At 45.9% G+C, this 17,908-nt stretch overlaps 2 protein-coding genes, 1 long non-coding RNA gene and 2 other non-coding genes across 9 annotated transcripts in view; 3 read left to right on the top strand and 2 right to left on the bottom strand.

The window, feature by feature from the left end:
* The window catches only part of TRAF7 (TNF receptor associated factor 7), a 59,857-nt gene extending 55,015 nt beyond the window's left edge, over window positions 1-4,842 (bottom strand). For all 3 annotated transcript variants that reach the window (XM_069062974.1, XM_069063009.1, XM_069062989.1), the window contains exon 1: window positions 4,468-4,842. Coding sequence is in view for 1 of the 3 variants with exons in the window: in XM_069062989.1 (XP_068919090.1) it covers window positions 4,468-4,525 (58 nt within the window). In the remaining 2 variants the exon portion in view is untranslated. The remainder of the gene's footprint in view (window positions 1-4,467) is intronic.
* Window positions 4,843-5,026: 184 nt separating this feature from the next.
* Window positions 5,027-9,684, top strand: LOC138142110 (uncharacterized). Its single transcript, XR_011163362.1, has 4 exons — window positions 5,027-5,248; window positions 6,413-6,451; window positions 6,674-6,734; window positions 9,117-9,684. It is a non-coding gene; the product is annotated as an uncharacterized lncRNA (long non-coding RNA).
* LOC138144384 (small nucleolar RNA SNORD60) lies at window positions 6,246-6,329 on the top strand. The gene has a single exon (XR_011163933.1). It is a non-coding gene; the product is annotated as a small nucleolar RNA SNORD60 (small nucleolar RNA).
* On the top strand, window positions 6,490-6,572 carry LOC138144375 (small nucleolar RNA SNORD60). The gene has a single exon (XR_011163930.1). It is a non-coding gene; the product is annotated as a small nucleolar RNA SNORD60 (small nucleolar RNA).
* An 884-nt stretch (window positions 9,685-10,568) lies between the features above and the next one.
* RAB26 (RAB26, member RAS oncogene family) overlaps window positions 10,569-17,908 on the bottom strand; it is a 33,458-nt gene continuing 26,118 nt past the window's right edge. For 2 of the 3 annotated variants that reach the window (XM_069063037.1, XM_069063024.1), the window contains exons 3-9: window positions 17,076-17,117; window positions 16,867-16,933; window positions 16,435-16,487; window positions 12,596-12,661; window positions 12,326-12,382; window positions 11,524-11,600; window positions 10,569-11,097 (exon numbers count right to left, since the gene is read on the bottom strand). In XM_069063037.1, the coding sequence (XP_068919138.1) occupies window positions 10,995-11,097; window positions 11,524-11,600; window positions 12,326-12,382; window positions 12,596-12,661; window positions 16,435-16,487; window positions 16,867-16,933; window positions 17,076-17,117 (465 nt within the window). In that variant the 3' untranslated portion in view covers window positions 10,569-10,994. Of the gene's footprint in view, window positions 11,098-11,523; window positions 11,621-12,325; window positions 12,383-12,595; window positions 12,662-16,434; window positions 16,488-16,866; window positions 16,934-17,075; window positions 17,118-17,908 lie in introns of all 3 variants that reach the window. The other variant, XM_069063033.1, reaches the window with a different exon arrangement.

Genomic DNA, 17,908 nt, shown 5'->3' with positions numbered 1-17,908 from the left:
ACTTGTTAATCAATCAGAGTTGACTACTACGTCTAGAAATACTCACTCTTCCAGGGGCACTTATACTGTGAATCCACCTCCATGAGGGACCTTTGGCATTCAAGAGTGTCACTGACCCTTGTCAAGATATTAGGAGAGACCCTCTTTTCCAGAGTTAAGACCCAGCAAGCAAACTATGCCCTGAACTTGGAATTACAACAATCCTTTGCTCTCACCTTCTGGAACTGATGATCTCTGAATTCAGGCAAGCATCAAAAGGCCCAGACACGAGGTCCTGCTATGAAGAGACTTTTTGTCACTAAACAACCTTGCCTGCTGTTGTGCCTCATTACTGCTCTGATTCCTTCTCTAGCCACAAGTATATAAATCAAGGTTCAGACACACTAAAGCAGGTCCCCCCCCCCCATAGGGGTGGGGCCTAGGCACGTATCTAATCTGCCTCTTTGCATGCAAGTCATTTCTTTCACTTTGAAATTAAACTTCTATTTGATTCCTGACTCCCCTGTCTCTAGCCTGCTCTGTTTGGCTCTGGCCATCCACAGATTAGAGGCCAGTTGCGTCTGACTGACACCCTTTTATTAATAAAATGACAGCATTATTGATAAAATAGTTAATTACCCAGAAACTTTGTCTCTTGAACTTTTTAAAAAATCACAGTATTATGGTTTACCTCTTACATAATCAGTGTAAAATAAGACTGGTAAAGTAGGTGGAAGCCAGTATGAGAAGGGCTTTCAATACTGAAGTAATAATAATAATTATATTGGTATAGGACTTTCAAGTTTGCAAAGCACTTTATGTACATTATAAAAAACACAGATTCATTGATTTAGATCTAGCAGATCATAGCAGATCAATGTTCCCCTACTCAACACTCTCCTACTCAATAAACTCCAGTGGCTCCCTATTACCTCCAAGATTAAATACAAAGTCCTCTATTTGGCATTCAAAGCCCTTTATAACCTAGTCCCCTGCCACCTTTCCAATCTTCTTACACCTTGTTCCTTGCCACATACTCTTTGACCCAGCGACACTGGCCTCCTGGCTATTCCATGAACAAGATACTCCATCTCTCCAGTGGAAGCATTTTCTCTGTCTGGCTCCATGCCTGGAATGCTCTCCCTCATCACCAACTGGCTTTTCTGACTTTCTTTAAGTCCTATTGGATTTGAGAGCTGTCATTAAGGAGGCCAGCAGACATAGACTAAAGAGAAGAACTAAACTGGGTACTGAGATCCTAAGAGGAAGGTGGGAAAGTCTCCCATAGATAGATAACAGTAACATAAAGGAAGAGAAATGACAAGAATTACAGTTGAAAAGGACCTCTGAGATCATTTGACAGGAGAGAGTCTGAGGCCCAGAGGGGAGTTAAAGGTCACATAGGTGGTAATAGAGTAAATACTTAAATCTAGGACCTCAGATGGCTGGGAATTCAAGAAAAACTGTTGAGTGACTGTGACAAAATAAAGGTCAGAGGTTTCAGCAGGAAACAAGGACTATGCCAACTCTTCCTCCTAACCCTATGAGTCTGAGGCCATGGCAGATGTGACCAGCACTTGAGAGGCTAGGGATGTGACCTCAGGGGAAAACAAGGTTTCCTTTAATTCTCAGTGACTATGAGAGGAAGAAATGGAGCTGGTTTGCAAAAGAATTAGGTTCCAAAGATATGGTGAAAGAGGCTAGCAGAGAATTATATGGAAATTAGAGGCATCATGGGGCAATAGAAAGAATGCTAGAGTTATAAACAGGAGAGTCCTGGGTCAGTGATCTGGGCAGGTCATTCTACATATCTTTTAGGCTTAGTTTCTTCATCTGAAAAAACTGGGGTAATAATATTTGGGGAAAATATATTTGTGCTGCCTATCTCACTAGTCTGTTGGGAGGAAAGTACTTTGTAGATCTTAAAGCCCTATACAAACGTGTTATTATTATTATTACAAAAGCAAGGGGACAAAGGAGCTGGAGAAAAGGCTTAAATCAATTAAGCATTAGGGGAGCTGAATATTGGGAAAGTATCAAGAGAGACTTGCTTGCTATAAGACAGGGGAAGACCGAATTGGCAGAAGCTCACCGACTAGTTCAGTCATCAGTTTTCCTAACTCTGAGCCATAGCGGTAACAGAAAGAGAAGATATCAGTTGACCATTTATTAAGCATTTATTAATTATACACCAGGCACTATGCTAAGCACTGGGGATACAAAGAAAGGCAAAAACATGGCCCTTGTCCAATAGGAGCTCCCATTCTAAGCTACTCCCACAGGTGACTGGTGGTCACAGCCTCCCTTGCTAAACCTTCTGCATATTTGAGAAGGAAATGATTTAACTGACTAGATAAAACATCTGGTTCTGAAATAAAGGTAAGTGAGGGAATCTGTGGGAGGGAGAAGATAAATTCATCTCTGATTACAGAAAAAAGCACTCACCTAAGAACAGCTCCTTTGGGAGCTCCTTTTAAGGGAAGTCCCACCTTCAACAGATATTTAGCATAAATGTGACTAAGTATCCCCAGAACTGTCTGGCAAAATTTCTTTTAAAATGTAACAAAAATAGTAGCGGGTTATCCAGAATAACTGTAACACTAAGGACTCCCTTCAAGTTTCCAGGCACTTAAGCAGCCTTTTTTTTACATTGTAGGGTGAGCTGTCTCTTCTAGAAAAGTTACACTTGCATACTTCTTATCTGATACTATTCTTAGCCACCAAAACCCCTAAGTAGTTAGAATAAAGGTATACCGGAGTTTCAGGGGCAATGTTTAAGAGTCAGTGCTTTTTTGGCAGAAAGGTATTGAAAGGGAATAGTAGGAAGTAGAAGCCTCTCCTTGATGGAAAAGATCCTATTGGACAGATGTTCAGAACCAGAAAGAAGCCAAGTGGATGTCAGGACTGAATCACAGAGCATTTGAGAAGTTGAAATGTTTGCTGAAGAGTCATCTTCTATTTGAGCTAGGAAGGAACAACCACAGGCAACAGAGATTCCCTGTGGAAGAGGACAGGAAGAGAGAAGTCAAAAGGATGAGTGCCACACAGCCAGAAAAAGGGAGGAAAAACTCTGGGAAGGAATGTAGGCCTGGGAGCTTAGAAATATCTGCTAATAGGGAAGAATCATCACAGCCTTTAGGATTTATACAAATGGGAGAGGAAGAAAAATTTCACAGAAGCTTCAGCATACCAATGGAGAGAGAGAATCACAGACCATTAATTTCCAATGCAATTAATGCACTACAGTGAAGGATGCAGAGAGTTATGAGTGCAACCTCAGAAATGGAGAAACATTCCCCAACCCCCAACTGAGCGTTACACAGAAGGCAGCATTCAAGTCTGAAAGTCAGAACGCTGATATCATCTACACCTTTGGAAAAGTATCAAGGTCAGCTCCCTAGGGAGATAGCCCCAGTCTATCACTTTATTCTCCCCAGATGCCATGTGCAAGCATGCTGCCCATAGCCACCAATTCACACATACTTTGGCAATAGCTTGAACCAAAGTCAATTTAACAGCCGGGATATTGTCCATAGCTTAAGGGCTCTGACTCTTCATCTATAGAGAGCCCAGATCACAAAATTCCTCACAAATACCATGTAACTTTAGGATAAGATAGAAAAGATTTCTTCTTCCTATTCCCAGGTAGTGGAGTAACTCTCCTAACTTCCATCTTGTCACTGCCCTGGCAGCTCAGTCTTCAGCCTGTAAGGATCTTTACCCATCTACCCACTTCTAACTCTATAGTAACTCTAACCACCACCCCTCCCAGCCAAATCTATGACGGTCTGGCTTCATCTTCCTCCCCAGCCCAGGAACGGGTCTTTCCCACCCAGTCAATAACACAAGTATTTATCCTCCCCGCCTCCAGTCCCTGCCCCATCTCTCCCATTAGGTGAAGACATTGACCACCTCTCGTTCTTTATCCAGTAACGTCCCGGACTCTGTGCCACTCCAGCCTGAAATACCACTGAACCTCTCCCATCCAGTCCGCGACTACAACAGCATCCCATCCCCGGCCTTGAACGGTCTTAACCCCACTGCTTGACCCTCCTCACCCAGTCTGAGACAACCCTAACCCACCCCTCAGCCTGCGAGGGTCCTACCAGCCATGAACCTTCTCCAAGTCTGTGATGACCCTGACACCCCGGGGACAGCGCTGATCCTCCAGACTCCAGTCCAGAAAACATAGCCCAATTCCCTCTTTTCTGTGAGTGATGGCCCGGGAGATCTTGACCACCCCAATCCCCAGTCTCGATGGACGTGACAGCGCCCACCTGCCCCTCAGGCTGGGACGACCAGGCTTCAACAACCCAGACAGGGGCTGCCAGACGCCCCCTCCTCGTCCCAGGGCGGCCCCGACCACCCCTAAACCCCTTTCTCATAATCTGTGACAGTTAAGGGCGGCCGCCAGGTCCTCGGGGATCGTGCAGCCCATTAAACGCCAAAGCTCTCCAGCCCTACGTGAACTGCCCCGCGGGGACTCACCCGTCAGCTGCTGCCCGAAAGCGGAGGCGGCAGAATAAGCCCCTTCCTCTGGGCACATAGTGACCCCCTTAGTCCTCCTCCTCCTCTTGCCGGGAAGGGGGCGGGGTACGCGAAGCCGGAACCGCGCGGAAACTTCGCTCTCTGGAACTTGTAGTCCTTCCGCCTCATCGAGCTCGACAGCCACCGGAGGGAATTCCTCGAAGAAAACTACAATTCCCGGCGGCTCGCGCGCAGCCAGTCCTAATTGGAGACGGCAAAATCACTCTATGTTACAATTTGGATTTTTATTGGCTTTGGTTCACCGGCCATCCCGATCAGAACCAATAGTAGGGCGAAGTTTCGGTTCTCGTGGCTGGAAGTGGCCCCGCTGAGAAGGCACGCTAGCTATCGTCAGATTAGTGAACTAGAATCGAAACGACTGCCCGTGCGACTGCGAGCTGCGGAAACTACGGGGTACAAGGCCAAGGGGCATTAGTGGGCGGGTACTTCCGGTGGAGTTAGTCCAATCGCAGAGCCAGAGAACTAGCGGGGGAGGGGGGGCAGGGGGCCTATAAAACCCAGAAGAGGCGGGCTTTCTATTCTTTCTCTGGCTTGCGCGTTGTGGTGTTGGTTGTTGGGCTAGCGAGGTTCTCCTGTGACTCTCAGCTTGGTCCGGCACCACCAGCTCCGAGTTCCAGGCGGGCCTCGCCCTTCTTCCCTCACCCTGCTGTAGCATCTAAGAACAACAAGAATGGCCCATTCTCCGGCTAGAGCTTTCCTGCGGCGCCGCCGGACGATCGAGGTGAGCAGGCCCTGTTCTTGCCGGCCTTCGCTTATTACCTCCGTGCTCCGCGTGCAGACTGAATTAGTCGACCCACGTGGGCGGGCCCTACTTATAGGAGCACGAACGAATCTTAAAGATATTATCTAGGCCGCTCTGCTCCTTTTACAGATGGGGAAATTGAGGTCTGGAGAAGGGTACAAGACCTACCGAAGGTCGAAGTTAAGTGCCTTGACTTTTCACACCGCGTGTGAAATTTGAGGGAAGGAACTGAAACTTGCCCCACCCCCACACCCGCCGAGGGCATTTACGTTTATATGGAATTTTTATTAGTCTGCTGGCCCCGTAACTTGGAGGTTAAGGTCGGCCACTGCTTGACTGGGGAGTCCGGGGCATGTTGTCTCATTCTCAGTATCCGGCTCTTAAGGTGTTGACAAGAGCCTCACTATATCACACCTCCACCGGAGGCTGTGGGCACGAGCTAAGCTTGCGTTGCTCCCAAGCAAGGAGCTCATGGTCAGGGGCCCCAAGGTAAATCCCGCCTCCGGTGGCTCCAGCTTAGAAGGACTGGATAAACCGTGCAACCGTTTTTGACCATTCTTTGTATCCCTCGTGCTCCAGCACAGTGGCTGGGGCATAGTAGGCGCTTTAGTAAATGTGTATTGACTGCCATGACCCAGGTGCTCCTGGTGCCCAGGTAGTGAGTAATGGAGTAATTAATCCAGGTAATGAGTGTCTAGTTGGGGAAAATAAGGAGTCTGGGACCGTAATCGGGAGTTCGACCTCAATTGTTCGGTTCGATGACTTCGCTCTTAGAAAACTGTTAGTTTGCACGTTCTTTGCTGCCACCTAGTGGGAGAGCACATTATTTTTCCTCTAAGTTCTCAACTCACCTGAACTCAGGTAGGTCCTGGCAGTTCGACAGTTGCTGGTGAAAGCATTCTCCCTCTCCGGTGAGCTTCTGGGATATAGTGGACATGACTTTTAATTACCTTGGACCATTTGCCACAACTTCTGTAGCCAATGATGAAATCCACATTTCTGACACCTCGTATGAGTATTGCCCATGCCAATACCTGATTATGCTGAAGATCTGAGGCTGCAATTTATTGTCTTCTGTTTGGGAACAGCAGTTTATTCAGTTGAATTGTAGGTAATGACTGTGCTGTTTAAACTTTTTTTTAGGTGTACCTTGTGCTGTGGATGGACAGCACCACCAAACAGGTGAGATTTGTACATGTATTTATTTTTAATAGAGTCTGAGCCAGTGATGAGACATTTCCATTTCTGACACCTCGTATGAAACCTGCATATGCAGTTTGATTATATAGCAAGGCTGAGGCTCAATACAGATTATAATTAATTGGAAAATAGGTGGCAGGAAGTCATTGGTCACTCAAGAATTGTTCCTTCTAAATACATGGTGGGGTTTTTTTTTTTTTTTAGATTCCATGATGATAGAAAACTATAACAGTTTCTCCTGCATGAATTTCTGTTTGTGTTGAGGGTAAGTTAAAGATTGAGAGCTGGGGGAAAAAAAACCTTGAAGATAATCCAGACTAACCATAGTTAAAAGGGCAGTTTGTTTGGTTGTGGGTGGAAAGGGGTCTAACCAGTAGCTGACGACAGCTGAAAAGCCATTCACTGTATAAAATTCTCAAACCTTTATATCTAAAAATGGAAAACATGGCATAACTCCATGCTGAAGCAGCTTCCTCCTTTATGGTGTTTATGCCTCATCCCTGTCCTCCGTGTCCCCCCCATTGTTCCAGGTCTTTAAGTGCCAAGGAGATAGAAGTATAGGGCTAGAACACAGCATCACCTAGTGCTCAGGGGCTGTCTCAGTGTCCACAGCTTGTCTTGATTCCAGGGTACATCCTTCCTTTGGATCACTTCTACCATGGTTGGGCAAGGAGGGAGAGAACATAGTGTGGAGAAGACCCATTTCCCAGTGCCATTCAGTGGTGGGTGTGGATGGACGTGGCCCTGTAACAGGATACATACAGATAGAACTTGCAAAAGAAGCTACTTCCTAGTAGCTATAGGAGGCACCTGCCATAAAAGAGATACTTGTCTGGGGTTTGCCTCTGACAGAAGCTGAAAACATCTAGGAAAATATATTGCTGTCTCTGGCATCTATTGTGAACCTTCCTTAAAACATGGAAAGGGGGGAGGTGGAGTTGCAGCCTCTGCAGGAATAATGCCATAAGATCCTACCCAGGTAAATTCAAGGCAGCCATTAGCAGAGCTGAAGATGGTGCTTTTCTAACCTCTACCCAATCTGTTGCCCTGGGTCTTCGTGTAAATTGTCCAAACTAATTTATTAAGCCAAAGACCTTTTTTGCTAGAGCTGAGCCTTAGGAATGCAGCCCAGAAGCAAGGATTTGGCTACCAGTGTCTCAGGACCTGTACGGGAAAAGCCACTGATGCCAGATCTAGGTTTCCAACCCATTTTGAGATTGCTGGCAGTGGCTTGGTTTCTTCATCTACAAACTGCAGGTGATCACAGTACCTTACCTCCCAGGGTTATTCTGAGGGTCAATTGAGATAGTGTTTGTAAAGTGCTTGGCATAGTGCCTGGTACATAGTAAGCACTTATTAAATATGGATTTATTAATTCATCATTTATATATTCCTGTATAATGCTTGTTTTCCTTCCTTCCCAAGGTTAGGACATTTAGGGAGTAGAGGATGAGGGCATTATCACTCACCTTCCCATCCACTTCCAACTATGCTGTGCCTAGTGCAGGTATCTGGGCATGCTTGAGTTTGCAGGGAACTGGTGTCTCAGCTCAAGTTTAGACAAATGGCACCTTAAGTTTGTATTGGCATTAACACAGCAATGCCTTTCTTTTGATATCCTTATTTCCTGGCTAGTCCTAGAAATAGTCTTTTTTTTTTTTTTTTAACAGCAGTCCCTTAGGAGTTGGGCCAACTCTTTCCAATTGAGCACCAACCTGAAACAGCAAACTGGAGCCAAGTTTATGGTCATCTCCTTTTCTGAATTGTTTTTTGGAAAGAAGAGTGAGCTCCTGGGTAGTCTCTTTGGGAGGTTGCCAGTGAGGTAGCTATGAGTCAGAAGGGCACTGCAGTGAACAAGCTAGGTTTTGAGTGGACATATCTCTTACTGCCTGCCCTGATCTTTGGAGAGCCTCACTCTAGTACAAGGGATTATCTTGGCTTGACCTAGATGGATAATTTTTCAAACTTCCTTCCAGTGACATGAGTGCTGGAAAACACAGCATTGCTTTTTTAAAAACCAAACTTTTATTGACAGCATTATAGAACATAAACAGCCGTGAACAGAAGGTCCAACAAGAAAGATGTTTGTACAAGGTCAGAGTAACTTAGTCTTGTTTCAGCAGCACTTCGTGATATAAAAAGCTATCATCGAACATAATACAGTATGACCACTGAATTCAGGGCTATAGAACCTATGAACCTTTTTGGATTTAAGACAAAAACTTTGCTCATTCTTTAAATCTACTTTCTTGATTGGGAACGTTGTATTTTATATACTGTTTAAGTTCCTGTGTGGAATTCAGTAGTTAAACTGCTACCATCAAGATGATAAATAGAAATAATTCAAGACCTTGTTACTTGTTACCCTTACTGTTCTGGACCCTTTTTGGTGAGCGCCTGAAACATGTTGATGAAGCCCACGTTTTCAGCCAGTATAGTATGCCAAATAAGACTTGGTAAATCAGAATTATTTCATAATTACCTGTAAAATACTCCATTCAGTCTCCACACATGGAGTTTGCTGGTGTATGAGGGCCCTCCTAGACTGCCTTTGATAGCATACCTCCTGGTATTCGTTTCCAAACCCCACCCAGTGGTTTGAAATGATATGTGTTTAAATCTGTGGAAATGGGATTTTGTTTTTCAGCTTATTTCAACTGGAGGACACTCTGAAGGAGGGGAAATAGCCTTGTGGAAGAGCCCAGTTGAAAGAGGCTTCATGTTAGGAGGAATTTGGAGGCTTGGCTTAAGGGCCAGCTGTGTAACCATCCTGGGTAAATTACCTATAAAATGGGGGACCCTGCCTGATTCAGGGTTATTGAGAATGGGAGGACAGGAATGCACTTGGAAGCAGTAAAATGCTATACATTTGTCAAGGATTAATTTTATGCTCAGTATCCATGACCTTATCCTGTTTGAGAAGACAACAAAAAAGATGCTATCTCCCAACTTCTAATAAGGAAAGACCTTAAACTAGTACTGTGTGGGTTATCTTCATAAACTATACCTGGTTTTAAAATTATTTTTTAAAGTTTTGTCACTTTCCCAAGGAATGAAGATAAATGCATAAAATGCATCTGTGCTCTTAGAAAGCTAGCCTGGAGGCTGGCGTGCTCAGACTAGATTTACACCTATTCCAGCTTTCAGCCTGCCAGTAGCATCCAAGACAGCCCAAGTATTTGTCGGTCAATAAAATGCCTATGATGTGCCTACACCGTGTTAAAACACTGGGGTTGAAGCAAAAGATGGTCACTGCCTTCAATGACCTCACAATCTAATGGTCCAAAGAATGCAGGTCCAGGAGACCAACAGGCTCTCTAAATGCAAAGCTAGAGGTCTATTTGGTCAGTAGAGTAAGGCTCCAAACTGACCTGATGAATGGAGGGAGGGAAATAACATTTAAATGCTACTGTTCCCAGTTGCTCTTGAGACAAAATTAAGCCTGGTTTATTTTGATGAGGACAGACTATTACCTTTCTTTCCCCCTGGGCAGGTTACAAAACAGTTCTTAGAATAGTTTCTATGGTCCCTATCTTTCAATTGGTTTTTGCCATCAAAATACTAAAGGCCTACCTTGTGGGTAACCTGCCCTCTTGAGGATTGCACGTGAATTTATCCTGGGTACCCTGATAGTGCTGAAATGTAACCCTTTGTTTTGTGGTATCTTAATGAGAACACAGCTCTTAACTGATTACCCATGCCAACTGAAACTTTAGGAAAGCATGACTTTTCTGTTTATAGTCAGGCTTTGGACAAAGGTAGCTTTATGGAAAGGACAGATCTCCAAAGAAAACTTGAGAAATCCAGCCAACAGGATATGGACCAGACATTTAAGGGTACTGGGGAAGAGAAGAGCCAACTGTGGAGCCAGATCCCCTGTGTCTACAGAAATGGTTTATCAAGTTGGTTTTCTGCACATGGTGGGTGAAACTGAAGTTCCCCTAAAGCCAGTGAGTTACATCACGTGGGAAAACCAACAGATTGGTTGAAATTACAACAAAATTTGCATTTCCTTCCTGGAAAGGCAGGTCACCTACTGTGAGCAGCTAGACAAAGACAAAGGCATGTCCTTTTTAAGGCTCTGACCCTTTTTGTCTTCCTGTCTGTAAACAGCTTTGGCAAAACTTGTTTAGTCAAGTGAGATGCTTTGTGAAGGGAACATGCCATGTTGAACATCCAGGGCTGATGAGGTTCAGTGCCCTTTTCATCACCTGATCAGCCAAAAAGTTAGTGAACCTTAATTCCAGGAACTGAGCCTGAAGCTGGCTGTCCCAATGCCATGTTTCCAGGCAGGCCTGGAACCTTGTTGGTTCCAAGTAAACGCCCATCACTGTTATCTTCTCTCCAGGAGAACTATTCCTCCCACCCAGTCTGCTGTCCTTTCCTCTGCACCTTCCTTCTTTCACCTTTACGAAGAGTGACACATGACAGACATGCACATACTGTCCACAAGAATGGTAGCTCCTGAGCAGTGGAGCACAGTCACCTGTCCCTAGGCAGGGCTAACAGGCTCAAAGGCTGCAGGTCAGAGGCGGCAGCAACCTGATCCTCGCACTTCTCTCTTCACATAGTCATGCAGCTTGAATTTGGGTTCACTTGGCAGCTTCATGGACCTGTGCTTCAACTCCCTGCAAGGAGAGAGTATTATTCATTTTTGGACTCATGGGCAAGGTTGCCCGAGCACATAAGGTCAAGCCAGAAACCTGTATAAGATAAGCAGATGGTAGTGTTGACCTCTTTTCCCAAATCTTTGCACATGATGTGTGTGTATATGGAGAAAGCCCAACTAGACATGGGGAGGAGGAGCCAGCCCAAACTTCCTCTGTACCTTGCAGGGGGCTAAAACTTGAAAGCCTATTTGAATGAGCAGTGGGTCCAGGCTACCAAAGACAGGGAACCTCTGAGCATTTGATGGGCAGGAAGGCAAACCACATAAAAACTGATACATGCCCCCACAAATAACATTCCCATGCGTGGGCCAAGTCAAAAACAAAACCTCTACCCAATCCCAGAAGATCTTGAAAAATAGAGGGGAAGGAAAAAAGGGGACTTACTTTGCAATGGCCTTAAAAGCCAAATCCACATTCAGGCCTGTCTTCGCGCTGGTCTCCATGAAGGGTACGCCATACTCCTGTAAAACATGCTTGCCAGCTAGAGGGGAGGTAAGGGAGCAGAGCATCGGGCGGGCCCTCCTGCATAATCCTGAGGCCCTTTAGCGTAGGCGGAAGGTTCACCACCAAAAGCTTGGTGGTCTCCAAGATCATTCCTTACCCCCAATATCTGCCTTCCCTTGGGGTGTTAAGATTTTTGATCTCAGGGACATCTATTGGCCTAAATTGGAGGGGGATGCGCTGACCAGCATTCTCCCTACCCAGTTCTTTGTAAGGGGTAAGGAACTGAAGCAAGAGAAAAGGGGCCTTAGGATTTCAAAGCCAGTGGTCTTGGCCACAAACAGGGCTATTACAGCAGGTTTCATGGGGTCTCGTTTTAAAAAAGTTTTTATTAGTGCCTTTTGCTTTTTTATAACACCTATTTCCCTACATATCCACTCCAACCCTGGATAAAACCTGTAACAAAAAAAGTCAAAACCTACCAACACAGTGTACTATCAACATTCCATACCCATGGTGCCCCACCTCTTTAATAAGAGGAGGGAAGTATGTTACATCATTTGGGACCAAAATACGTCACTGGAATTTGAGTTTGGCCCACTCTTCTGACAATGAGTCCCACTTCCTAAAGAGGACCAAATCACAAGGCTCAATCAGAGCTCTATATGGGACCTTGAGTTCTACTAATTGACCTATTTCCATCTTTCCACCCCTAATCAAGCATGTGCACACTTTGTGTACTCACTTTGGCCAGCTTCTCCCCATCTTCCCTTTTTACCACTCGCTCCTGGGTAGAGTCCACCTAAGATGGGGTGCAAAGAATGGTAGCATAGTAAGACCTGGGTTTCTTGAGGAACGAGGAGCCTTCCAGCCACCAAGGAGGCAGTGTAGGGGGTCTGGCCCAGGTGAGTCTGAATGGCAACTGCATGTTAATAGATCCTCGCCCAGCCCCACAGCCCAGCTCTGCTTCTGCTCAGGGGGAGGTCGGGCTGAGAGGCCACTATGGCCAACCTACCTTGTTTCCCAACAGCATGAGCACCACATCTTTTTGTGCGTATTCATGGATCTCAGTTAGCCAGGCCTACAGGGAAATAAGAAGGAAAACTATGGCCTGCTTCTCCTAGAGGCTTTTATCCAGAAAGGCTTGTCCACCCCTCCTCTGATATGCTGAGAGTCTGAACCCTGGACCCGGAGCCAGGTTTCCATGGCTCCCTGGTCAACTCTGATTACTTCCCCAGACTGTCTCGTTATCTTCCATCCAACAAATGATTATTAAGTGCCTACTATGACAAATCCAGACACCAGCCCCCCAATCTCCACCCCCCCTGCCATAATAACAACCTTTCTTCAGACCTCACAGCTCTTTGTATTTCTCTAATACACCATTGTGTATTGTGGTATATCTTCCTACTAGCCTGAAAGCCCCATGAGGGCAGCTATTGTGTCTAGTCTCTATATGTAATCCAAAGCTGTAGCAGTTTTGTTTTCCCTACTTTCTCAGTGGGTGAGGGGTGAGGCAAGGAGTAGGAGGGAGAGAATTCAGAACAGGAAATAAAATTACATTTAAAAATTGAAGGGAAAAAATCCTCAGTATCTCCTTCAGTGCTTAGCATAGTGTTCTATATACAGTAGATACATAATAAATGTTTCCTTGGGTACCCTCATACAGCACTTTTATGACTTATAAAGCATTTTGGGGATGCCTCATTCAGTTATCACAAGCTCTCTGTGGTGGTGCCTGTTGGCAGTGCCACAGCTACTGTCCCATTGGACAGATGAGAGGACTGAGACTCAGAGGGATCGATGGCTTTCCCAATTAGTGAGCCTACCCAGGTATTCCAACTCTACACCTGGTTTCCTGGGGCTCTGATCACACCCTTCTGCTCTGCTAGGGCATCAGCTGTCACCCACAGTATCCCCTTCAGGAGTAAGTCTACAGATTATCACCCTGTGCTGCCCTCACCTTGAGTTATTTATGCCCCAAAGGGGTGAGAGAGTTACATATCCAGCTCAGACAATAAAGAGGTGCCCTTGGTGAAACCGAGGGCTAAGAAGTAGGTGGGAAATCTGGGAAGACTTAGGGGGAATGGTACTTAAGACTTCTAAGGGCAACTAGATGGTCCCATGGCTAGAGCACTGGGTCTGGGCTCAGGAAAACCTAAGTCCAGATTCAGCTTCAGACATTTAGCTGTGTGACCCTGGGCAAGTCACTTAATCTGTATTTGCCTCAGGTTCCTAATCTGTAAAAACTAATTAAAAAATTAATACTAGCACCAATCTCCGCCCCGCCTCCCCCCAGCCGTTGATATGAGGATCATGTGGGATTATAATTGTAAAGTGCTTAGCACAGTCCTTGGCACACAGTAAGATATAAATGTCAGCTATTACAATTATTGTTGTTGATATTGTTATTGCTAATATTATTCTACCTCTTTACTGTGGATTACAAGCAGAAGCTTAGACTTAAAATCACCACTAGATGGAGGTAAAGAGGCATCAGCCCAAAGCTACCATGGTCCCTATTCCTCAATGAAGGAGTTGGGGAGGGGAGAGGGTCTGTACACTTCCTGCCTCTCCCCCTCCCCACCCTAGCCAATGTGAGTCTGGTCTGGCTTCCGTCTCTCAGTTCTATGCCATAAGCTAGAGGGAAGGCAGAGAAGAAGGCTAAGTCCTACTGACCCTGCAGGCCTTGGGTGTGTAGGTTGGGCTCAGGCTGGGCTACCTACTGTTGCCCCCAATGCCCACCATAGAAACAGGATAGAGACATGGAAACCATCAGACCTCTGTCTACACAGATTATGCTCAGGGCTCTGTTCAACTTAAAACCAGCTTATACTGTTATAGAAGACATTCCATAATTCTGTTATGATAAAATGTAAGATTTTAAAACTGGAAGGGGCATTAACGAGAACATCTAGTCAACCACATGACTTTCCTTGAGAGGCAGAGTAGAGTAGGCTAGGAAATCTGGATTCAAGTCTTGCCTTGAGACCTAGTGGATGTGGTGACCCTGGGCAGATCCAGGCAACCTCTCAGTGCCCTGGATAACTGTCTAAGATTATAAACTCCCCAGAGACCACTGACTTTATCTAAGAGAAGCTCCTCACTGGGAGTTCCCAGGACAGTTGAAATCACAGGTCAGATCAAAATCCCATGATACTATGGTTAGCTACATCTTAAATTCATAGGATTAGAACTACAAGAGATCTTAGAGATTGCCTAGTCAGAGAATCTTAACTGGAGCCCATCAACTTCACTTTTATATCTCTACCAATATAAATATCTATGTCTATATAGAAATAGGTAGAGAACAGTATTTCAATATAATTGATTTCCTTTATAATCCTATGTATTTTATTTTACGTGTTTAAAAACATCCTGAGAAGGGATCCATGGGCTTCATCAGACTGCCAGAGGGGTCCAGGACATGAAAAATATTTGATTTAGTTGAGGTCCTTTATTTTACAGTTAAGGAAACTGAGGTCACACACATAGGAAATAAGTAACAGAGCCCTTGAATTTGAACCCAGGTTTCCTGACTCCAAATCAAGTGCTCTCTTTGTCTTTTTATCCCCTAACTAGTATGAAAATAAACTTCTGTCTCCCGAGTCCCTTGTGTCATGCTCAAGGCACATACGAGGCCCTTGATAAATGTTGAAATGAATTTGTTCCCCACTCTACATCTGGAGAAGATCGATGCTGAACTAGCATCTTTCCCCACAGATATGGCCATTTAAAGGGACTTCAGAGGTCATTTAGTCCAATTTCTGTGAATAAGAATCCCCTCAGTGTCCCTGACAAGTTGCCCACTAGCCTCTCCTTGAAGACCTCCAGTGACAGAGAACTCATGACTTCATGAAGCAGGCAGCCAGCCAGTGTCACTTCTAACAGATCTGATGGTTAGGAAATTTCTAGAGCTGAAATCTGTCTGCCCCTGTGCATCTTCTATCTATTCATTACTACTGGTTCTGCCCTGTGGGGCCAAGTGAAAACAAGTCTAATCAGTCTCCCCTGAATATGTGAAGTTGTAGGTCTCCTCTCCTTTCCTCTCCCCCCTTCCCCTTACAGTTGAAACATACCTAATTCCTCCAAGAAATCAATGTCTGGTGTGGTTTCCAGCCTCAAGACACTCTCTAACTTTCCCTAAAATGGGAAGTCAGGAACTAATCCTTTCAGACTGGTCAGTCAGACTGCACATCCCCATCTTGTAAGACTCACTGCAACCTGCCTTTCTCAGATCTTCTATGTCCCCATCCAATCACCTTTCATCCATCCCTACACAAGCAAGATGTGGATCAGAAACGTGGGGTGTGGTGGTGGGGACACAGAAACGGGTGGAGAAGAGGTCACGGGACTTAGAATGAGCGGTCTGTGAGGCACAGGGTTGAGGAAGAAGGTTTGATTCCCAGCCTCTCTGGAGGGTTTCAACAGTGCTGATGCTGGGCTTCCTTGAAAGGAGGGGTCAAGGGCTGACCCTATCAGCGCTCTTCCATCTGCTGCCCAGGAGGTTTGTTTCCTATTGCCAATGGCCTGGTTTCTAGGACTCCACTCTCATATGCTTTCCTGGCAAATATTGAAGTAATATCTGCTTGACTGGCCTTTGGTGGGATACCTAGGTGTGGCAAGGAAGGGGGCAGAGTTACATTACAGCTTCTGCTCAGAGCTGTGTGCTGGCCACATTTGGGTAGGAAGGGAAAGGAGGATCCAGTTCATTGTAAACACAGACAATATAAACTCAGCCTGACCCTTGGCCCAAGCCACACTAGTATCAAGATGAAGGGACTCACAGGTTATATTGGCCCTCCCCCCCCCAAGGTGGAAGCTTCTGGCATATAGCTGTCCCATATCACTTACTCGGATGTTGTCAAAGGATGCTCTGTTAGTGACATCGTAAAGCAGAAGGAGAGCTGTGGACAGGAAGAAGAGAAGGGAGGGGGTGTGAACATCACACAGTCAGTCACCCTTCACACCTCTCACATGACGACTACCTCATCCCAGCCTGTTCACACACCTCAGCTGCAGCAAGGACATCAGGACTCAAGTGCTGAGATGTGGGAGCCCATCAACCTTCCCTTTTCCCCAGGTGCCTGAGGACTCCATCCACCTTTAGGGGCCTTAAGGCTCTGTCCTTTCCCTCACTTCCTTCCCCCGCAATTCTTTGTATGAATAAGGGCTACTGTATACAATTGTATACGGGTATCCAAACCAACCCTCTTACTGCTCTCCTGCTTGGGCATGACTGTCCTCTGGGGATGGACTCAGAGGCTCCCTGGGCCCAGAACTCACCATGGGCATCCCGGTAATAGGCGTGGGTCACACTTCTGAACCGCTCCTGCCCAGCAGTGTCCCAGATCTGAAACCCAGAGAGGCCATCAAGCCAGAGCTACAATCCAACCTCCCCATCCCCTCACAGAACCCTGAGGAGTCTCCACCAAGCCCCATTCCAAGCCTTAGGTCCCACTGACCCTCAATCCCATCTCCTTGGGTTTATTTACCTGCAGCTTCACTTTTACTCCATCCACATTCAAGACTTTATTCTGAAAGATTAGAAAAAAAGGAGGAAGCCCTGTCATTATCCCCCAAGGGGAGATACTGGACCCAGGCCTAGAGGCAAAGCCAACACAATCTGAAGAGGTTCTAGCCCACGGGTGGAGAACCTTGGGCCTCAAGGCCACACATGGCTCTCTAGGTCCTCAAGTGCAGTCCTTAAATTTGTTCTGTGAAGTTTGGAGTCAGTCAAATGGCTGAGCCTGAGGACCTAGAGGGTTACGTGTGGTCTTGAGGCTCTGGGTTCCCCACCCCTGTTCTAGCCTGACTCTTGGCCCCCACTACAAGGAGCCTGAAGTCCTATCTGTCCCCACTTGCCTCTAAGGAGCATTTCTCAACCCAACTCAGCTTGGGAACAGGAGAGTTTTATCTTCCCTCTCAGCTACAAATCTCTCTAGTCCCAAAGGGCTGGAGGCTCCCTCTGGGCAGGAAGGAGTATCCAGTAAAAGAAGGTACATCCTAAACTCCCAAAGCCTTCAGGCCCAGAGTTCTGATATCAATACTCCTCTCCCTTTTCTCTTCCTATGGAAGGAGAATAGATGGGGGGATGGGAAGATATAGGATTAAACAGATGGGCTTCCTGTTCACACCCATGCCAGCTCAGATTTGCCCTATTTCCCAAAGGTGTCTAAACTGAGACCTCACTCAGGGAAGGAAGCCAACTAAATTCTGGCTTCTCGTATCCTTTCCTTCCTTCCTTCCTTCCTTCCTTCCTTCCTTCCTTCCTTCCTTCCTTCCTTCCTTCCTTCCTTCCTTCCTTCCTTCCTTCCTTCCTTCCTTG

Source organism: Petaurus breviceps, unplaced genomic scaffold (assembly GCF_028583685.1).
Source record: "Petaurus breviceps papuanus isolate PSGF00001 unplaced genomic scaffold, PetGlider_PUasm1.0 138, whole genome shotgun sequence".
Classification (NCBI taxonomy): domain Eukaryota; kingdom Metazoa; phylum Chordata; class Mammalia; order Diprotodontia; family Petauridae; genus Petaurus; species Petaurus breviceps.
Note: the sequence above shows the minus strand (reverse complement) of the source record. Positions and strands in the feature narration are given on the sequence as shown.